We start from the raw sequence: 18,493 nt of genomic DNA, 5'->3' as shown, positions 1-18,493 counted from the left end.
TTTGCCTAGCTGATCACAGGAAGCATAAACAAATATTTATCCAGAGAACTAAAACATGATCTGCTTGGAAATCCTTATTTTTCAATCTCCTGTATCCTGGATGTCTCTGGAAAATGAGGAAAGACCTGAGTTTAACCTGCATCAATCTGTACATCAACCAGTCAGGCATAAATTACTGGATCAGAAACTTATACTACTTAAACTTTGTGTAATCACCTCAGATGGTGCAAAGACTTCTGGCACTGCTTGTATTTAGTTGTTTACTTCATGCTTTCTTACATGTGTTTAGGTATCCATCAGGAAACTACCCAGTGAATTAAAGATTGTAATGTTAAAGCATTCCCAGCCCATCAAGGTGCACATGTTGGAATTCAGGAAAGAAAGTGTGGGTGTTGCTTAACAGGCATCAGTTGATCCCTGGCAGTGGTTACATTTTTTCAGTGGGGGTAGCCAGATGGCAGCATGGAAGTTGATTAGGAATGTTTTAGGCTTCAAGGAACAGAAAACAAGCTTGCTCATAAGCTTCTATGGGATAGTGGTTTGAAGCAGAGGTGCATGGCAATGCAGACTGATCAGCTCTGAGACAGATCAACACCTCTTTGGTGCATGTCTTAGTCAATTCTGCCCTCAAGGTGTGATTTTTTTTAGCATAGTTCCTTGAAGAATATGCCACTGAAGTCATGTACTATATTTCTGGTATTTCATTCAATACTGCCAGGTAGATCTGCTCCCCAGTGTAAATCACATGAAGTAATCGGAAGGAACATGTGGAAACACATTAGACAACAGCCAAGCAGAATTATTTGGAATCAAATATTGAACTACAGCTGCACAGGGAAGACTAAGCTCTTGTGGAAGTCATAGTGTTCTTAAGTTAGAATAGCCTGTCTTACAGGAAATGCTCCCGAAAGATTTATCACTGTAGACCATGGTTTGAAGAAAATGTACTTTTTGAAAAGGGCCTTCCTACAAGGAAATCATCTGCATCTTGTCACTTACTCTATGACCAGAGGAACAAGATTAGCCTGAGTATTCTACCTATATGCTGCAACTGATCAAAACAGTGTCTGATGGATGATACATGTTTTTGGAGTATTGTATTATGTGGGAAGTGATTCATTAATGAAGACCCAAGAAATAAAGTTAACTTGTCCGGTGTATTTTGATTGAGGATTCACCTATGGAAGAGCTACACGTGTGCTTAATGTTATTCAAAGTGGTTCAGTGTGCTTCAGCTGACATACCAGAAAAGGCAGACCAATGTATTGAGCTGTATGGGACTGAATATCAAAATGTTCAGAATTTCCTTGTTTGTTACTTGCATAAAGCAAGTGTTCAGACCAAAATTGTGAAGCTTGGCTGCTTCAGATGAAAATGAAGCATTACTAGATATTGAAATGAAAGAATCTTGATCATTTAAAGTTGGGAAGCATAAGGGAGTTCTCAATTTTAATGACATTTATAGAAGCTCAGCAGATTTGATTGGCATTTAACTTTGCTATCTAATATTAATGTTTGCAATATTTATGACTGAATACCAAATGGTCTGAATATTAGTATAACAATCTGTTTTATAAATAAAAATAACGTATGCAAGAAGAGAAAATATTCTGTTTTGAACCCCTTTGGAATTTTTGCAGTTCCTTATAGCTGTCTCTTGCCCTTCCAACTCTTATTTTTTCTCTCCTTGCTCTTTTCCTTCTCAGGGACTTGTTTCTTTTAACTCTTCTCTGGTCTTTCATTTCAGATGATGCCAGTGAAGAGAAAAGACAAGAGTTCAAAACAAACTAGAGTCCATTGATTGTATTGCAGCTGCTTTCAGTATTGGTTTGATAAGCAGCAGAGCCATTTTTAACTTGCAGAGCAAGTTAACATCCAGCCCAGTTGTTTGTCTCTGACATTTGTTAGTGCTGTGTGGGCAGCGTACTGAGTTGTAAAAAGTGGGCATGGAGTGTCCCATGTCAGTCAGTGGTAACCTTTCCAGCTCATTGGGGAACACTGTTGACAAAATCCTATGGCAGCTCTGTCTCATCGTTGTATGTAACAAAGGAGCTGCAGTATAAGTCTCTGGAGTAGTATGATGAAAATGGAAAAGCAGTCAAGAAATCCTCGGGGATCTAGAGAAAACAGAGGACTGCATATTGAGTTGGAGGGAGAGTAAAAGCTGCAGTCATTTTGGATCTGAATTCAGTTTTGTTGAAGGTCTCAAAGTTTCTGTGAAACTAGCTGTGTGACTCAACAGGCCCAAGTTTGAGTTCTCAACTTAATCTTTTGTTTTCTAGATTAAGAATTAGCAATGTTTAATGTACTTCGGTCTGCTGCAAGGACTGAGGACTGATGACTCTTACGGCAATCCCTCTGACACAGAGCACCTTGTTGGCTTTTGGTGGGAGCTGAGCTGAATATAGGGTCACTTTTAGTGCCTGCAGAAGCTGGAGGAAAAAGGGCAGCATGAAGTAATTTTCCTAAGCTGAAACAACATTTTAGAATAAAACATAAAAAGAACCTTATGCCTCATTGATGCAGAGATGAAAAACAATAAGGGATTTAGGCTGCAAGGTGAAAATAGGAAAAAGTATGCCTGTATGGTATCAAAAATGTACTGGTTATTTCTGAAGCTCAGACATCAAGTTCTTCATAATGCAAGATTCTGCAGTTGATAGTAAGAGCCTTTGAAGAACTGCTTCTTGTTCTCTTTTCAATACAGAAAAACTAAACTAAGTTTTTTTTTTCTTTCTCTCTGACTACATCCAGAATAAATTCAGAGAGGTATTCATCTCACCTAGTATTACCTAATGTCATTATCTAGAAGCTGTCTAAAAGGTGTCTTTGAGATAGTTGTATGGACTCGTATTCAGTCAGGGGAAAGAAACAAGGACCTCTTGGAAGTAGTACATCATGTCCTAGGTCAGACCAAATGACTGATGTTAGGTGGGATGTTTTCAGCTTGAAGTATCACTTCTTATATAAGTGAAAAACTCGGAGGTCTTTGAGTCTTTTACTATAAGCTATTTTCAAAGCTTTCATCATTCTTTAGCATTATCTTTACCTTTTCCAGTTTAATTACATTCTTCCTGAATTGTAACACCAAAACTCTACACAGTATTGTAGTGACCAGGCTAATGCCATTAGAAGGCCTAAAGTGTTTTAATCCTTTTTTTTTTTTTTTTAGCCCTGGTACTCCTACATTAAAATTCTTCCTTGTGTAACAAGGATTACGTTAGTCTTTTGGTCTCCATCTTGATTCATCTGATTCTAAAATCCTTTTCAGAATCACTGCTTCCCAGGATACAGTGGGAAGCCTATAAATATGGCCTTTGTTCATTTTTCTAGATGCATATCTTTACAGCTGGCAATACTGAATATTGTTTGCTTGCATCCAGTCCACTCTTTGATCTGTATCATGGTGTAAAACATTGATCTATTTTTCTGTATACTCCAAATAAAAAATAGAGCAAAGGAAGCTCATCTGAAATGCAAGAATTTTCAGTAAGCGAATAACAAAAGTTGTAAAAATTGTTTTGCTTTCATTCAGTGCAGGCTCCTATTTTGTCCTTAACATATCCCTCAGCCTTTCCTGTAAATGAAATATAACATCTAAAAGTAAGCTAGAGGTATATTTTGATTTTTGTCCGAATGCTTACATGCTAATTTGTATTAAAAGCAGGAATTCAAAATAGATTCTGTTTATTTAAGACTGAGCAATACAGGATTAAAAAAAGTAATGCATCTGCCAAGATTCATGTTAGACATGTATTTTCACATTGCTTTTGCACTGAGTTGGGTCAGAGCCATAATTTTTCTAGTGGCTTTGGAATACTATTTTGATAAAACAGTCTGTGGGTTTGGCACACAAAAAAAAGGACAGGCTCCAGCAAGCTTGAAGTACAAGATATATGTTTTTATAGTAGAGTAAGAATATATTAGGAAGTGTGAGAGCATTGGTGCATCTGACTGGATTCAACTAAATGAAATTGTGATGCTGCTGCATTAGTTTGCAATAGCATTTTCACTTCTTAAAAACTACTAGATATCTCAAAGAGTATGGTAATACAATTAAGAAATACAGTAAAGATTACGTAAATGGTATTAAGTTAGTTTTCATCAGAATTAAGTATTTTCCATGTTACTAGGCTTAGATGTTAGAGGAATTACTGAGTGCAAGGTGCTGGATCTAGGGATGGAAATTGTGCACCCCTGCCCATCGCTGAACAGTTGTGGATTAAGACCGGCTATATGTCCTGGCACGGCTGAGGACTTGAATCCAAAAATCTGTCAGAATCCAAGCAGAACCTGCCTGTTTTGCTGCCTGCAGGAATAAAGCAGTCCAGCCCTAGTTAAGTGGAAGAACTGCCTGGGCAGTGGCTATGGGGGCTAGCTCTATCTGAACTAGAGCAGAGTGGGGGCAGTTGCGTGAGGGCTTGAAAGATCTGTCCTCCTCAGTCCCACCCACTTTTGTCTCCCCGGCAGTAGGAAGGCGGCAGGAGTCAGAAGAGGGAGGAGTGTCCCGGACGCAGCATAGAGAGGAGGGAGGAGTAGGAGACAGGGGAATGCGTAATGTGTGAGTGACGGTGAGTGTGTGCGGGCGGCTGGCCGAGTCCAGAGGACGCGGATGCTCATGTCTCCGGGTTTAGGTACGTTTGTTATCGCTGTATTGGAGCTGGTAGTTGCTTTTGAAGCATCCTGTATTAGCTGCAGAGATCTTCACTTTGCACCTCTGGAGTTCTGTCAGCAGCACCTGTTGCAGGAGGGAGAGGGTTTAACCAGCTGCAGGCAGAGCTGAGCGCGTAGCTCGCCCATGAGTGGCTGCTGGATGGTAGGAGTCTGCTAAGGTTTCTGTTGTTTCAGCAGCTCCTCTTTCTGTCCTGTAGAGCAGGGCAGGTGGTGACAGTAGTCTTTCCAATGGAAAATCCTATTCTCAGGGGATCATATCGAGATGAAACTTGGCCTGAAATGTCCGAGCTGTCTGTTTTAACTCTCAAAAATACACAAGACGTTCATCTGACTATTTCAATTAAGTGAAAATAAAATCAAAATAGGGAGGAGCTGCGTATGCGCTGTGTATTGCAAAAGAGTGAATTAGAAGGAATTTTTTTTTTTTTTCAAATCATCCTCTGATAAGGAATGAATTTTAAATAGGTTTATGATAAAATATGTGATATGTAAGCAGTTGCAGTTTGAAATATTTCCTATTCTCATAGCTTTTGATATGCTAATTCTGTATAAAACATTGCATAATTCACTCTGGCTAACCCAGATAAATTTAAGATAAAATGTGTTAGGAACTGCTTGTCAAACGTTATTTGTCATTTTTTAACGAGTGTATAATAGCTTTATAGTAGAGACAGTTGTGAAGCAGCAGATGATGCTTTTTTTCACGTTATTCATCATATAGAAGCCGAGTGTTTTTTCTGATACACTTTGCACGCATCTTCTAGAACAATACTTTCAGTTAAATAATAGGCGTTGGAGAATCTACCATGAGAGCGGAGTTCAGTAACTAAGGGTAGAATGTGGTATATTTAAAACACAGTCGATCTGTCCCTGAAGCCTAAAACAAGCTTTCACCTACTAAATGTTTTCAGTTTTTCAATGTGAAAAGGAGAACCAGATTAATGAGGGAATAAAATCATTTATAGCAGATTAGGAGTAGAATTGAAATGGCCAAATAGTTGATAATGTAAAAACTAACATGTATTTCAAGGGTGAACTGAAATGCTAACTTAATGTTATTATAAATATTTATGTTATTGATATCTAACATATAGTTTAATGTTTTAATAGCTTTCTAACGTAGCTGTGTGTTTTCAATAGCTCTATGTGAAAAAATCAATTATACTCACTAAGTATCCATCTAATTGAACTAATTAACCCCAATAATGAGGGTATGTGCTTCTTAGCTTGTAATTGTGGTTTGTATCCTGCTCACATTGAAGTCAATGGGAAAAATGCTATTTACTTTTTGTGAGAGCAAGTCCTGGGCAGTTTGTTTGTGCTCTCAGCATTTTTTAAGGCTGAAAAATAATAGTAGGTAAGTTTTAAAGAATTGATGCTACTGAATGAGATTGATCCTTATACAACGAAACCTACAATGTAATTCCTCCTCTGGAAATTGTTGTGAGCTTTATTTGAAAGAAGGGTTCAGAAGAAGGGCTAAAACACACGTTGCTGTTAAAACATCTAACATGCATGGCAGCATGTTATTTAAAAGATTTTGACTTCCAAGGTTTTTTCTTTTCTTTCTTTTGGATTTCCACGAAAAAAATGTTTTACCTCACACATGAATGTTCCAGATGACTTCAACTGAACTACTGCAAAAGCTAGGAAAGCATATGCCTTTAGTGTGACTGTTCAGAAAATGAGAACTGTAGAAATAAACTTTCCATATGGATCTCAGTCATAAGATACAAACAATTTATGGCAATTGGGAGGAAGAACATTTATGACCTACAAATCACCTTTTATATTGTTACAGAACTACCAGGGTTTTCCAGGATTACAATATGCTGAAGATGGATTGATTGTTAGTTACTATATTTTTAAAAGTATTTCATACTAATTATAAGCTTAACAAAACTTTAATTTAAAAAAACTTGGTTGAAAACATCATTGAAAAATATATCCTTAGATCACTTTTCAAAGAGAGAAAATTAAAATTTGTCTCAACTATTTTTGAATTTTTTTAGCCTAAGGTGTTTTTGGTAGGCGTAAAAACCATCAACTCTACATCCGGCCCTTGCTATTATTTGAGGTAGCGTAAGGCAATTTAGCTTCATTTCATTGCTGGGTAACTCTGCTCTCTGTTTTTTTTTCTTTTTTTTTTTTTTTTTTCCCCTTGACCAGCCTTTTACAAAGTATTCTTGGTGTTGGGTTAATATCTAACTTGTCCTCTAAGAAATGCAAACTATACTTGGGGAGAAAATATGAGTATTATGCTGAAATTCTTGGCTCAGAAAGTGTTAGGTCTTGACCTCCCAAAGATATAATCACATACATAACTATGTTCATATGAGTAATCCTGCTGATTGGTTCTACTCATTTATATAAACTGTGCTTGCATTTCAGCCCTACAAGCTTGGACTCTTTAGATCTAATCCCTTTTGGATATAATACTTTCCCTCACTGGAAGTAAGCATGCATAGCATTTGAGTACTTCTTTCAATGTATAATAAACCCTTCTTTCAATGTATAATAAAGTGACTCCTACATTATCAAGTTCAATTTTACAGAGCTGTTGCTCTGGAATTTAGTTTCCTAGGGCAGATGATTGACTACAGGAATCAATGTTATAGGCCATTTATCTTATTCTAGGTGGGCCTATTGTTATCTTTTTTACTCTGAAGAGTGTGATTGAATCATAAATGGTGCTATTTCTGCAAAGCCTTACTTACCTAAGTCAAACTGGAAAATACTTTGTGCGAAAAGGATTCTCAAGACTGAGTTTACTCCATAGATGAGAATTTGTGGCTATTTGCAGAAAGAATTTTAAAACTAGGAGTTCTAGAATATGCTTTAAATATGAGAAGTAGTGATTCATAGTTTGGCTTATTAAATTTTCCTGTAAAACTAGTTGAAATTGTTTAAGTTCCTTTTGCTAAGGTAATTTGTAAGCCAAAACCAAGGTTGCTGTTGGGATAAAGTTGTGTAAAGGCTATGTGCTGTTTGGCAGGATAAATTTCTCTGGCAGAATTAATCAACGGAAAAGATAATTTCTATGTCCGTTGCAGCTTTTGTGATTATGAATTTTTTTAGCAAATTGGAAACAGAATTTCATTTAACATACTAAAGCAAAATCTTTTTTTAGGAGAAGAGGGTTTTTTTTGGCTATTTCATTTTGTATCTGAGATAAATTTATTAGAATACAATTATGATTCGTTTTTTTGATAGCAGAAGAAACTTCCTTTTCTTCCCTCACTTAGCCGGGACTGATCCAATATATTAGTGCTCTGAACTGTTTCAAGCTTTGCTTCATTAAGGATTTAATGTGGCCTTAATTCAGCCATCTGTTATGGATTTGGCAGACCAACAGATCTGAGGTGTTGGTCAGAGCTCTAGAAATTTCCCACATTTTTAAAGGTTAGGAAGAGAGCTACATTTATGAATAGATTTTGAATAATTCTTAGCAAGACAATAGTGCAGAAGTGGAGTAAAAAATGCGTGTCATTCTCTGAAGCACAAGGTCCCCTGTCTGTCTTTAGCTTTGCTGAAAGGCAATTAGCATTTCAGCCAGCCAATTTGGTTACATGCAATGAGGTACTTGGGTTTGTAATTTGCTTCTCTCGGCTTGGTGCTGTTGAGAACTAGCTCTGTGTAATCCTCTCAAAGTACCTTTCTTTCCAGCATAGTTATTGTTGCTGGTTTTAAATAACTAATCAACAAAGAGTTTTCCTTGTCTTGAACTACAGGGTGCCTTAGGACAAGAAAAAGAAATACCCAGTTAATAAGGGAATGATTATAATTATTAAATAGTGATTATTAAATTGTGACATAGGTTAAAAGTCTTAGAAAAGCCAACGAAACCACAATGCACAAGAAAGATAGTGTGAAGAGCCTTGGAATCTAAACAGTTTTGCTTCGGGAGTTCTATTCAGCATGTAGATGCTTTGTTATGTGTTTCATTTTAAAATGGATTGCCCAGATGTAAGGAGCTAATTCATAGTATAGATTGGAGAGAGGGTCTTATAGTATCATCTCTTCAAAAATGATGCAAATATATTTTTTCTTTTATAGAGAGAAGTCTTTTGAGGGACTTTGTGAAATATTGAGCCATAATAAAAACAATATTCTTTACTGCAGTCTAGTAACAAGTGAATATATTTAACCATAGAAGTGAAACTTATTTTGATATGATTCTGAAATTTAATGTAAATATTTGACACAAATTTTCATGTTTCATAATATAATTTTATGAAGTCCAGAGTAGCTCACTGAGCTATTTATTCTAATAATTAGGTAGCATATTAAAATTCTGTTTGGCTCATACATGCTTATTAACTTCTAAGGAGCTACTGGAGATGGTAATAATTCTTTTGTCCGTATACCTGAAAGAGCCTCATAGGAGGGAATAGATGGTACTATAATTTACAGCTCTGAACCTTACAGATTTTTTTTTCTGCAAGGCTGTTATGTGTAAAGTGCTATTGCACAGTAGGTTGTTTATTTTTGGTTTTAAATATATGCCAATATGAGAGAAATAACAAATATGCTGGAGAAGCCCATGATTAGTTATTCTGATACATGCTACTCATTTTTGGCTATAGTACTTCATTGAGGCCAAGTAGTAGGCACTTCAGGCCATAGTAGTTTTGTCCTCAGCTGATATGTTCTAAAAATATATTAAATGTTGAGGAAAGGAGAGCAACCTCCAAAAGAGAGATACAAAAAGAAATTAATGTGAAACTTCAGATCTTAACAGTTAAGTGAAATAAATAGGCATTCATCACTGAAGTCTGCAGGCCTTCCTCATCTGTGTTTCTGGTTCCATACATTTAAGAGCCTGATCCTGAGATAGGCTAAGTCTTGCGGTTGCTTCTACAATAAGCGTCCACTGGGATGTGCTAAGCGTGTTCATGGCTGTTTTTTTATTTGTTTGTATTTTAAAAAATCAATTTAGTTTTTTGTGCAAGAGAGAATGTGAGTGCTTATATTGTTACAAATTCTACTTGGGGCGACATGCCCCAGATAAAAAGCTAGGCCCTGGTTCTGTAAAACAATGTAAATAGCTCTCCACTAGTAAAACATGTTTACTTTTTTCGTTAGAACTGTATAGGTGAAAGACAGTTTCCTGTGTGGGGCTGAAAAACAGATCAATTTTTGCTTAAACGTTACTGTATGGTAAAAATAATTGTTCCAAACAAACACGTTGGTCTCATATAATATTTAGTCATAGCTTTTATATAGCGTATGTATGTATGGATAGATTCTCATCACTTGCATGAAATAAATTAAAAGATCTGTGCCTGAAATCAGTATTGTTATTCTGGAACAAATTATAGCAAATTCAAATTCCTACTTGTGCATTTCTTAGCATATTAATTTGTTTACGTCAGACTCTGATCTGTGTTCTAAATATAAAGTAACCTTGTTTCACTGGCATTGCTCTGGATGAAAATAACAGAGATCAGGATCTGGCTCTTACAACTAGTCAAAATTATTATCTGATTTTATGTTAGGCCAGCAAATTATAAGGTAACCATAGATCTTTGTAGAAAAGGTCTGTATTCTGCATGCTCTGTTTTTTCTACTTGCTTGCTGTTTGCAAACAGAAATAGTGAATGAAGCATTGCTTGGTAGTTTTGCCCTTTATTCCCTGCTCTGAATGAGAACAGGCAGAGCAAGTGGTGACCTTAGAAAGCCTTTAGTGATTACCTGGCTTATGAGATAAAAATTTGTTCTCCTGTGATTATTATGTGCTGTAGGATTTAATATTCAAGAAAATAGCTTAGATCCACTCAAATTCTTTTGAGGCAGTAAAGAGAGGAAGATGCCAGAAAACCTGGAAGGGGTACTCTGCGTATATGACACTTTTTTTTCTTCTCAGTGACCTCTAATAACAGGATGAGATGATTTGGATGTCTCATTAGGCTTCTATCTTTATGTTCTGCTTGCAGATTTACCATTTTTAGTATTGTTTCCTGGCTTTGATAGATTTAGCTTTGCAGCTGGTAAATATGGATATGATGGCAGGTAGCTTATGCTTTTTTCCCTTAGGATAAGATGTCTGTGTTGAAGGATAGGTGCCTTTTTTTCAGGGGGACGTATTGAATGAAAAGATTTTCATATGGTCGTGTTGTTCAGGTACATGGCCACAGCAGTGTTCCAGAGGTATATGTCGTCACAGACAGTGAGTTTTGATAAGATTTTTTTTTTTAATGCTGCAATAGTTAGAAAGCAAATAATCGGGATAATAATTGACTGATATCAGTGTCATTAATGCCAATCACACAAATATTCTTAGCACCTGAGGCAGAATACTGCCTTGGCAGTATTCTGTCATGGCAGTAGTAGTAAGTAGGTAAGTAGCGACTGAGCTCTAAAACTTCAGGGCAGTGAAAGCTTATATATAGAGGTGGCAGAGACCCTGAGTAATATGCATAGAAATCAGGGAGACTTTCACCAAATGCTGCAACTATCAGTGCAGTACAGAATGAGGAGGAAGAGGGGAGCAGATCTGAGTGGCAGTTGTTATGACTTTTATTAAAATTTTTTTGCCTTCTACAGCTTGAAGCATGTAGAGAAAGAAAAAGGATATAGGAAGATGTTCTATTGAAGTAGTGACTTTGAAACACTCTTTTCCGGCTCTTTTGTCCCATCAGAGTGAGGCACTTACATATCCCAAATCAAAAAAAAAAAAAAGAACAAAAACGCACAAACAAACAAAAACCTCCCACACCATGCGTGGGTAATACTCATCATTCAAATGCTAGGTTTTACAGACACAGCTATTGTGTCCTCCCTTGGATGCATGTGAAATGTGGGAACTCACTGAGGCAAAAAAAAAAGTATGAAATAAAATATTCTTCTGTTAATTTGGGACAGTGACAACATTGAAAGTCAAATTTTAGCAAATCAAAGTTGTCATAATTCCTACTGATTTCCCAGGTTGTTCTCCAACACTGTTGTAAATTTCAGTGCTCCTGAGAATGCCTAAAATAGAAGTGCTGAACATGCAGGTTTTTAATATATTTCTACAACAGGTGCAGCAAAGGAATGACCTTGTGAAACTTCTTGCTGTGCGCTATTCCGATGTACTACAGAGAATCTCCTCTTTACATATGAAAGAGCACATGTATCTCTCTTCCATTGTATTCAGCCAAAGATGCTGCTGGGTGCTGACATCCCTGCTGTGAATAGACTTCTGTCTGGCAACCACTGTAGCTGTACTGCTGTACTCAATGCAGAGTACTAGGCATGCCAGTTTTTGAATGTTCTGCTTGGCTGGGTATTTGTAATCGCAGGGAGTAGACAAGGACAGGCAGTGAAAATGCACTAGGCTTTACGCTTGCACTGCTGTGCCATATCAGTGGACTTAAGAAATCAACAACGAGTTGTACAAAGTTGAGCAATGGTAATCAAGATGTAGCTGCTGATTTGGAAAGTTTCTACTTCAGAATACCTGCTTCTACCAAGCAGCAATGGAGGCTCTGAGGGAAAGGGTACTTGATCACTATTTCCATCTGCTTCTTTGTTAGTAAACTCCCCTTGCTTTTGCCATTCCCCTTTCCGTATCTGGCAACCTACGCTCCGTTTCCTTTCAGATTTGGAGTCTTTTGCAAATCTTTCATTTTCCTTCTTGCTCTCTCCATGTACCACCACTGTGTAGAATCCCTCATCCTTTGGTGAAAACAACTAGAGAGCTTTGCTCTCTTAAGGATTTATTTGTCTGCAGAAAAGACCTCTCATTCCTTATATGCCTTATAATCTTCTTTTGAAATTTGTTCCAGAAATTGAGGGGAAAAAGGCAAGCTAATCATGGTGATTCATCAGTTATGATAAACATCAGTTTCATAAACCTACTTCTCAACTCCCGCTGGACAATAGGTTGAAATGGCATTGCTGCTCACATGATTTGTGACATTACTGTGGAAATTACTTTGTGGAATCGGTATATGTGCTGGATTCTACAGTAGGATTCTGCTTTTTTCAGGGGAAACATAAGTATACTTCAGAAGATGCTCTAAAATGCAAACTAAAAAAAGTTAGTTATGGATCATGACTCAATTCAGAGTTTGATTTCTTTATTTTTTATTGGAATGTCCAATAAGAATATAATTTTTAGACTTTTAGGATTTTTTAATGCTATTAAAAGTCCTTGATGATTTTCTTTGAGAAATACTTTCTTTTATTTTTAATGGTAGAAAGCTTTATAATAAGATACTCACAAACATTATCCAGGCCTCAGTGTGTAACATTGCTTTAAACTACAACTGGTAGTGCGTATTATTATTTGAAATGGCTTTAGTCAGAACAGACTGACATAATAGTTGATCCATTGATTTGTCCATAATCCTGAAAAGGTATGATACCTAATGCTGGTTGTTATTTCAAAAATATTTAAATGAGTGACTTAATATCCTGGGCCAATAGAATTGAATTCAGTAATATTTGGCTGTGTCAGAGAGGACTGTTTGATCTGTTAAACATTTAGTTTACCAAATTTAGCTGTGAAAAATGACTAGAGTCTCAGCACTATTTGGAGGGGAAAAAAAGCAAAATTAAAGTTTTAACCAGTGATTTTCTGATATACTGAGGTGGGGGGCAAGAGTGGGGAAAGAGTCGTATTTTAAGCCCTGACCTTGCGAAGGCTATTGCTGAACTATAAGCAATGCAGTTGTAATAAGAAACAAATGACAGTATGCTAAATTCCTGGTTTTGTCATGTAAATTTGTATATAAAGTGAGATCAGTATTTAATAAAGTTAAATACTGTGACCTATAATATATTTTTGGATATTTGATCAGATTTTTTTTTTGCATTCTCTGTCTCAATTTATGTTAGTTTTAGTATGTTATATCAAGTTTTAAAAATTAATATTTTAAAAATTTTGTTCATATAAACAGACCAAAAACTAGTTTTGGCAGGTTGTACAAAGTAAATCTTAGTACAAATAATGTAACAAGGAAAAATACACACCAGCTAAATAATTGATGGTATGATTGTGAAACCTCTCTTGTTCCACAGGAGTAATCCTATAGTTTTAGAATGCCCTCTAGTAGAAGTAATAGAATTCAAGTAATTCTAAACTTTGTAATCTTGCCCTCAAGGATCATGTTTTCAGTATTATTTACTAGAAGCGTGTACCGTGGGAAGATATTTGCAAAGTCTGTGGCAAGGTAACAGCTGAAGCTAAAAGGTCAACAAACTCCTCAGTTCAGTATGGATGATGCCTGCATTTGCAGACAGTGTAATTGTCTCAGAGTTTACAAAGGTTACACAACTGTTCACTTTCAAGCTTGAGGGTTTACGTTTTTTGGACTAGTTCTGCCTAATAAAGAACAGAAATACCTTGCAAGTTAATACTGTCAGCTTTTGGAATCCTGTGAATTTTTAATTCCAGTAAATGTTATTCTTTTTAAATTTCTCAGCTTTGCTTCCTATTGTAAGCTTTTTTCAGCACTAGAATAGAAAAATAGGTAGGAATAAAGCATTGATCCTGAAAGTCTGTTATGCTTTGAATTCTTGATAAAAGCCACGGAGATCTTGAAGGACTGTATTCATGGTAATAAAACTTGTGTTTATAGCAGTGTGAAGTTCCACAGCAGTGACGTTCTTGTTGGAAATACTGAAACGTTCTGCAGATAGGTTGCAAAGTGGATCATTGTTTTTATAGGTATGATGGTTGGTCCTGACCTTTTGCACTTATTTTCATTGCCCACCTTTTTCCTCAGCGATGTTCAATATAGCTGGGTGAATATTTTATTACAAAGTAATTAAAATCCTCTGATTTTTGTCATTACACCAGTCTTTGCTTATAAGCATTCCAAGAGACAGTAAGTTTTCTTGACCGTTTAAAATGTAGAGTTATTTGATATGTGATGTCCGTGGTTAGTTCTTGTTCTTTAACATGTCTGACGGCAGTTGATATCAAGTATTCACAGTGCAAAATTAATTCTTGTCCGCACAGAATTTATTATAAGATGAATCAAAGTCTTGAAGTCTTTCTGAAGCTCTGTTAGCTTTAGTGGGCCAAAGGCTAGCTTATTCAGTGTTCATTGCAATATTAAAGCAACCTGACTGCATACATATAACTCTTAGAATCAGTACTGGGCTTCAGGTATATTCTGATTACAAATTTGACATAAACTTTACAGAAATACATTTAAGTATATACATGAAATTTTCCATTTTGGTGTTCATTTCTGACTGAATATTCATTTCCTGTCATAAATAATGAAAACCAGTGCTGTGCAAACACAGCTGAGCTTAAATATTATTGATATGCAGATATGTATTCGTTCTGCCCAATTTATCCAACCTCCATTGAGCAGATTTATTTGATAAGCGTGGCACTAGGAAACATTATTCTAAGCAAAGTGATTTTTTTATGTTAATACATAATAAACAAATAGTTTTTATATTTTGTACAGAAATTAAAAAAAAAAAATTAGTGACTGTAAGGTAAAGGAAGCTTGCTGAAAGAGCTGATTCCATTAAAGATCAATTCTATAATGTTTCCTAGTCTCTAGGACACCACAGAGCTCTTAGATCTTTTGGTTTGTTCAAAAGTTACTCAGAACTTCGTGAGAGAAATCTCCTCTGTGCAGTGTCCGAGTCCTCAGTTCTGATCAGCACTGCACAATATGAGCCTCTGCATAACATAGCAGCTGTTTCCAATTTCTTCTGCCAGAGCGTCTTAAGAATGCATCTTTCACAGTCTCAACACCTAATGACTTCACTGGAACTTAAACATATATGTTAGTTGGAAATGGAAGCTGCTGTGGCAATGTAGCTATTTTTTTTATGAAAAAAAGTTATTTAGTCCTCCACTTGGAAAAAGTTAATAAACACTGTTTAGAATATCAAAGGTCTGAAAGTCAAGTTAAAGAGTGGCAGGGACCATGAAATAGACTTTATTAAGTATTTAGAATCAGTTTTAGATGACAATTAACTTTGTTTACAAAATATGAAGGCAATATTTACAAAATATGAAAGCAGTATGTATTACCTGAAGTAGATGAAATATGTTATCTTGCTTAATAGCAGATGGAACCGGTGCGTGTTTATGTCTCATTTCTGAAGCTCACCAGATCATCCCAGTATTTGAAGTATTGAGAAAACTTGACCGGATTGGAAAGGTCAAGAGAGAGTATTTTATATATTTCATGTACATAATTTATTTTTAATTATTCTTTTCTTTTTCTGTAGGGATGCCCTCTGCTTCTATATTAGTTCATTTTCTTTTAATATTACTCATTCATTTCACATCTGGAGAAACAGAAGTGAAGTTCAGTGGACAAACAGAATTTGTAGTTAACGAAACAAGCACAACTGTTATACGTCTTGTAATTGAGAGGACAGGGGAGCCTGCTAACATCACAGCAATTGTGTCGGTAAGAAACTGCCAGTTACTTCTCAGGAAATATAAATGTCTTTCTGAAGTTTTGAATGTTGCTTATTTTTTTACCAAGCAAGTGAAAAGGAAGGTGGGGTTTCACAGGGGCAATACTTTGCTTGAACAAGCAGTGCTCAGTTTCTGTAACTGAGCAAATTCCTGTTGGCTGCGTCAACAGTATCAAGATATCTTCAAGAACAAGTATCTCCTGAAGAAGCCAGGTCCTGCCACGGGGTGGGGGGGGGGGGTGGGGGGGACTCCAAAGTTTATATCCTTGATTTGAGTTAGGATTCAAGCTGTGAGTTCATACTGAAATAAAAACGTGCAATAATTTCTCCCTTTCAAGCTTGCTTTAGCCCTGGCATTTTAATAGAAACTCCACTGTTTGAGTCAGGTGTCCTTATGAATTTTAAAAGGTACATTGTTCAGTTCTTTGGGAGTTGCTATGTTTACATCATTCCCTTTACCTCTTAGCTGTTACTAGCCGTGATCTTGATTCTGCTCCCTTTACTCATTTAAATCCTTTAGGGTGTACTAAGCCATATGTATATGCAGTAAGGTGCTATGTGAGATGAGTAAGAAGAATACAAGAGCGTGTCAAAGATGTACTGGTTATGAATACTTCAGTCTGTAGACAAAGGAAACTATCACGTGTTGCTGCACAATAGTATATTTTCCTGTAACTAAATATGAAAAATGCATGTTTTATAAATTACAAGGAATATAAATTGTTCTGTAGGGATTTCATACTTTATTAGTATTTGAGGAGAAAACCTGGAGAAAATGTGAATGTCCTTCGAAGCTAGTGTTCTTTACTGGTGGTAACTAACACAGTAGCTTAGCTACAGTATTAAGGCTTGAAATGCCAAACGTAGTTTCTAACTTGAATATTTTGGATAGCTCTTCTATGAAGGTGTGTATAGGCTGTCTGACTAAGAGTGTTTTGGTCGGTCTAGTATTAGTTCAGATGCGTAAGAAATACTATTGGCAAAATGTTCAATGATTGCTGACAGCACTCAACCCATCTGACAAATGGTCAATCTCTTTTGATGACTAAATATGGATTTTAAATATTCATATGCCTAAAATCAGACATTGGAAGTGTTTGGCCTTTGTATATTCACAAAAACACCTGTTAAACTTTGCTTTTTTTCTTCATTTCACTTCACTGAAATGTTAATTTCACTGTTGTTAAGCCACAGAAGTTCCTTTGTTCACAGTGGTTCATTTAAACTCTTAGTGCCTGTAAATATGGTAGTTTAAGATTTGGCATCTGTTCAAGTGCTTCTCTCCATTCTTAGCTTCCAGTTGTAGATTTAACCTACAGACTTCACTTTCTTGATACAACTGACTCTATAATCTCTCCTCAAACCACCTTACTTACAGGAGAATTGGTGGGCTTTTCTTTTGTAGACTCGAGTGAAAACAGGGTTTTACATCATAGAATTCATCTTGCCCAACTTCAGCAATCAAAACATTAGACAGGTCTAAGCTGGCACCTAGGCTGCTTCTGCTCACTAGAGTCAGACAGGAAGCAGAAGGCAGGTACATCTTAAGGTAAGCTTAAGATAGGTAACATTCTATGGTATACAGATTTGTGGTAAGAACAGTCTTTTCCATTGAAAGCTGGTCATACGGTATATTACACATAAGGTACTGAGTTGTGAGGAAGTAAGTTATCACTGGTTCTGAGTAAAGTGTTTTTTTCTGGTTACTCAGCTTGGATACAAGAAGCTGTTACATATACCTTCTGTCCAGAAATGCATTGGATGGCAGCAGGTGAATTTGGGAGAAGAATTATGTGCAAAGAAGAATGTATGAAATCTGTGCAATCAGTTCAGAATAATATTATAGGAGATAGTGGAGGAGGAAAGAGATGATATTCAATTGTGTATTTATCGTAGATTTATGGAGAAAACACAGGAGACTTCTTTGACACGTACGCAGCAGCATATATACCCGATACAGAAACAAACCGAACTGTGTATATATCTGTCTGTGATGATGATCTTCCAGAGGCTGATGAGACATTCATATTTTACCTGACACTACTAGTAAGTCTCAGTTTTTTAATTTGTCTTTTTCCCCAGAAAGCACTGGCTAAGCTGACATGAATGGTGTTCCATAGATTTCAGAGTAGTTGTGCTTCTTCTAAGTGGTGAATCTCTCTGGATGGGTAAGAACTAATTTTGGAGGTTAGCCACGACAGTATTTACTGCTCTTAAAAAGGTTTTGCCCTCCTGGGGGTGTATCTGCATGATGTTGCTGTGCAGTATAGACATAATCTGAAACTTCAGCAAGCAGTGCATTCAGCCATGGACCTTTGAAGGTGTTCTCCTAGAATGAAGAGGTAGGCTGTGAAGAGGCTGTTAGCCTTTTCTATTTTCCTATTTAGACCGTACCTCAAAGAGAGGAGGGAAGTAGCAAAGGAAACAGGATAAT

General features: G+C 36.4%; 1 protein-coding gene across 1 annotated transcript in view; it reads left to right on the top strand.

The window, feature by feature from the left end:
- The first annotated feature begins 4,554 nt into the window (after positions 1-4,554).
- Positions 4,555-18,493, top strand: part of LOC138064775 (adhesion G-protein coupled receptor V1-like) — a 273,548-nt gene continuing 259,609 nt past the window's right edge. The window contains exons 1-3 of the mRNA XM_068928702.1: positions 4,555-4,634; positions 15,865-16,049; positions 17,956-18,105. Of these exons, the coding sequence (XP_068784803.1) occupies positions 4,613-4,634; positions 15,865-16,049; positions 17,956-18,105 (357 nt within the window). The 5' untranslated portion in view covers positions 4,555-4,612. The remainder of the gene's footprint in view (positions 4,635-15,864; positions 16,050-17,955; positions 18,106-18,493) is intronic.

Source organism: Struthio camelus, chromosome Z (genome assembly GCF_040807025.1).
Source record: "Struthio camelus isolate bStrCam1 chromosome Z, bStrCam1.hap1, whole genome shotgun sequence".
Classification (NCBI taxonomy): domain Eukaryota; kingdom Metazoa; phylum Chordata; class Aves; order Struthioniformes; family Struthionidae; genus Struthio; species Struthio camelus.
Note: the sequence above shows the minus strand (reverse complement) of the source record. Positions and strands in the feature narration are given on the sequence as shown.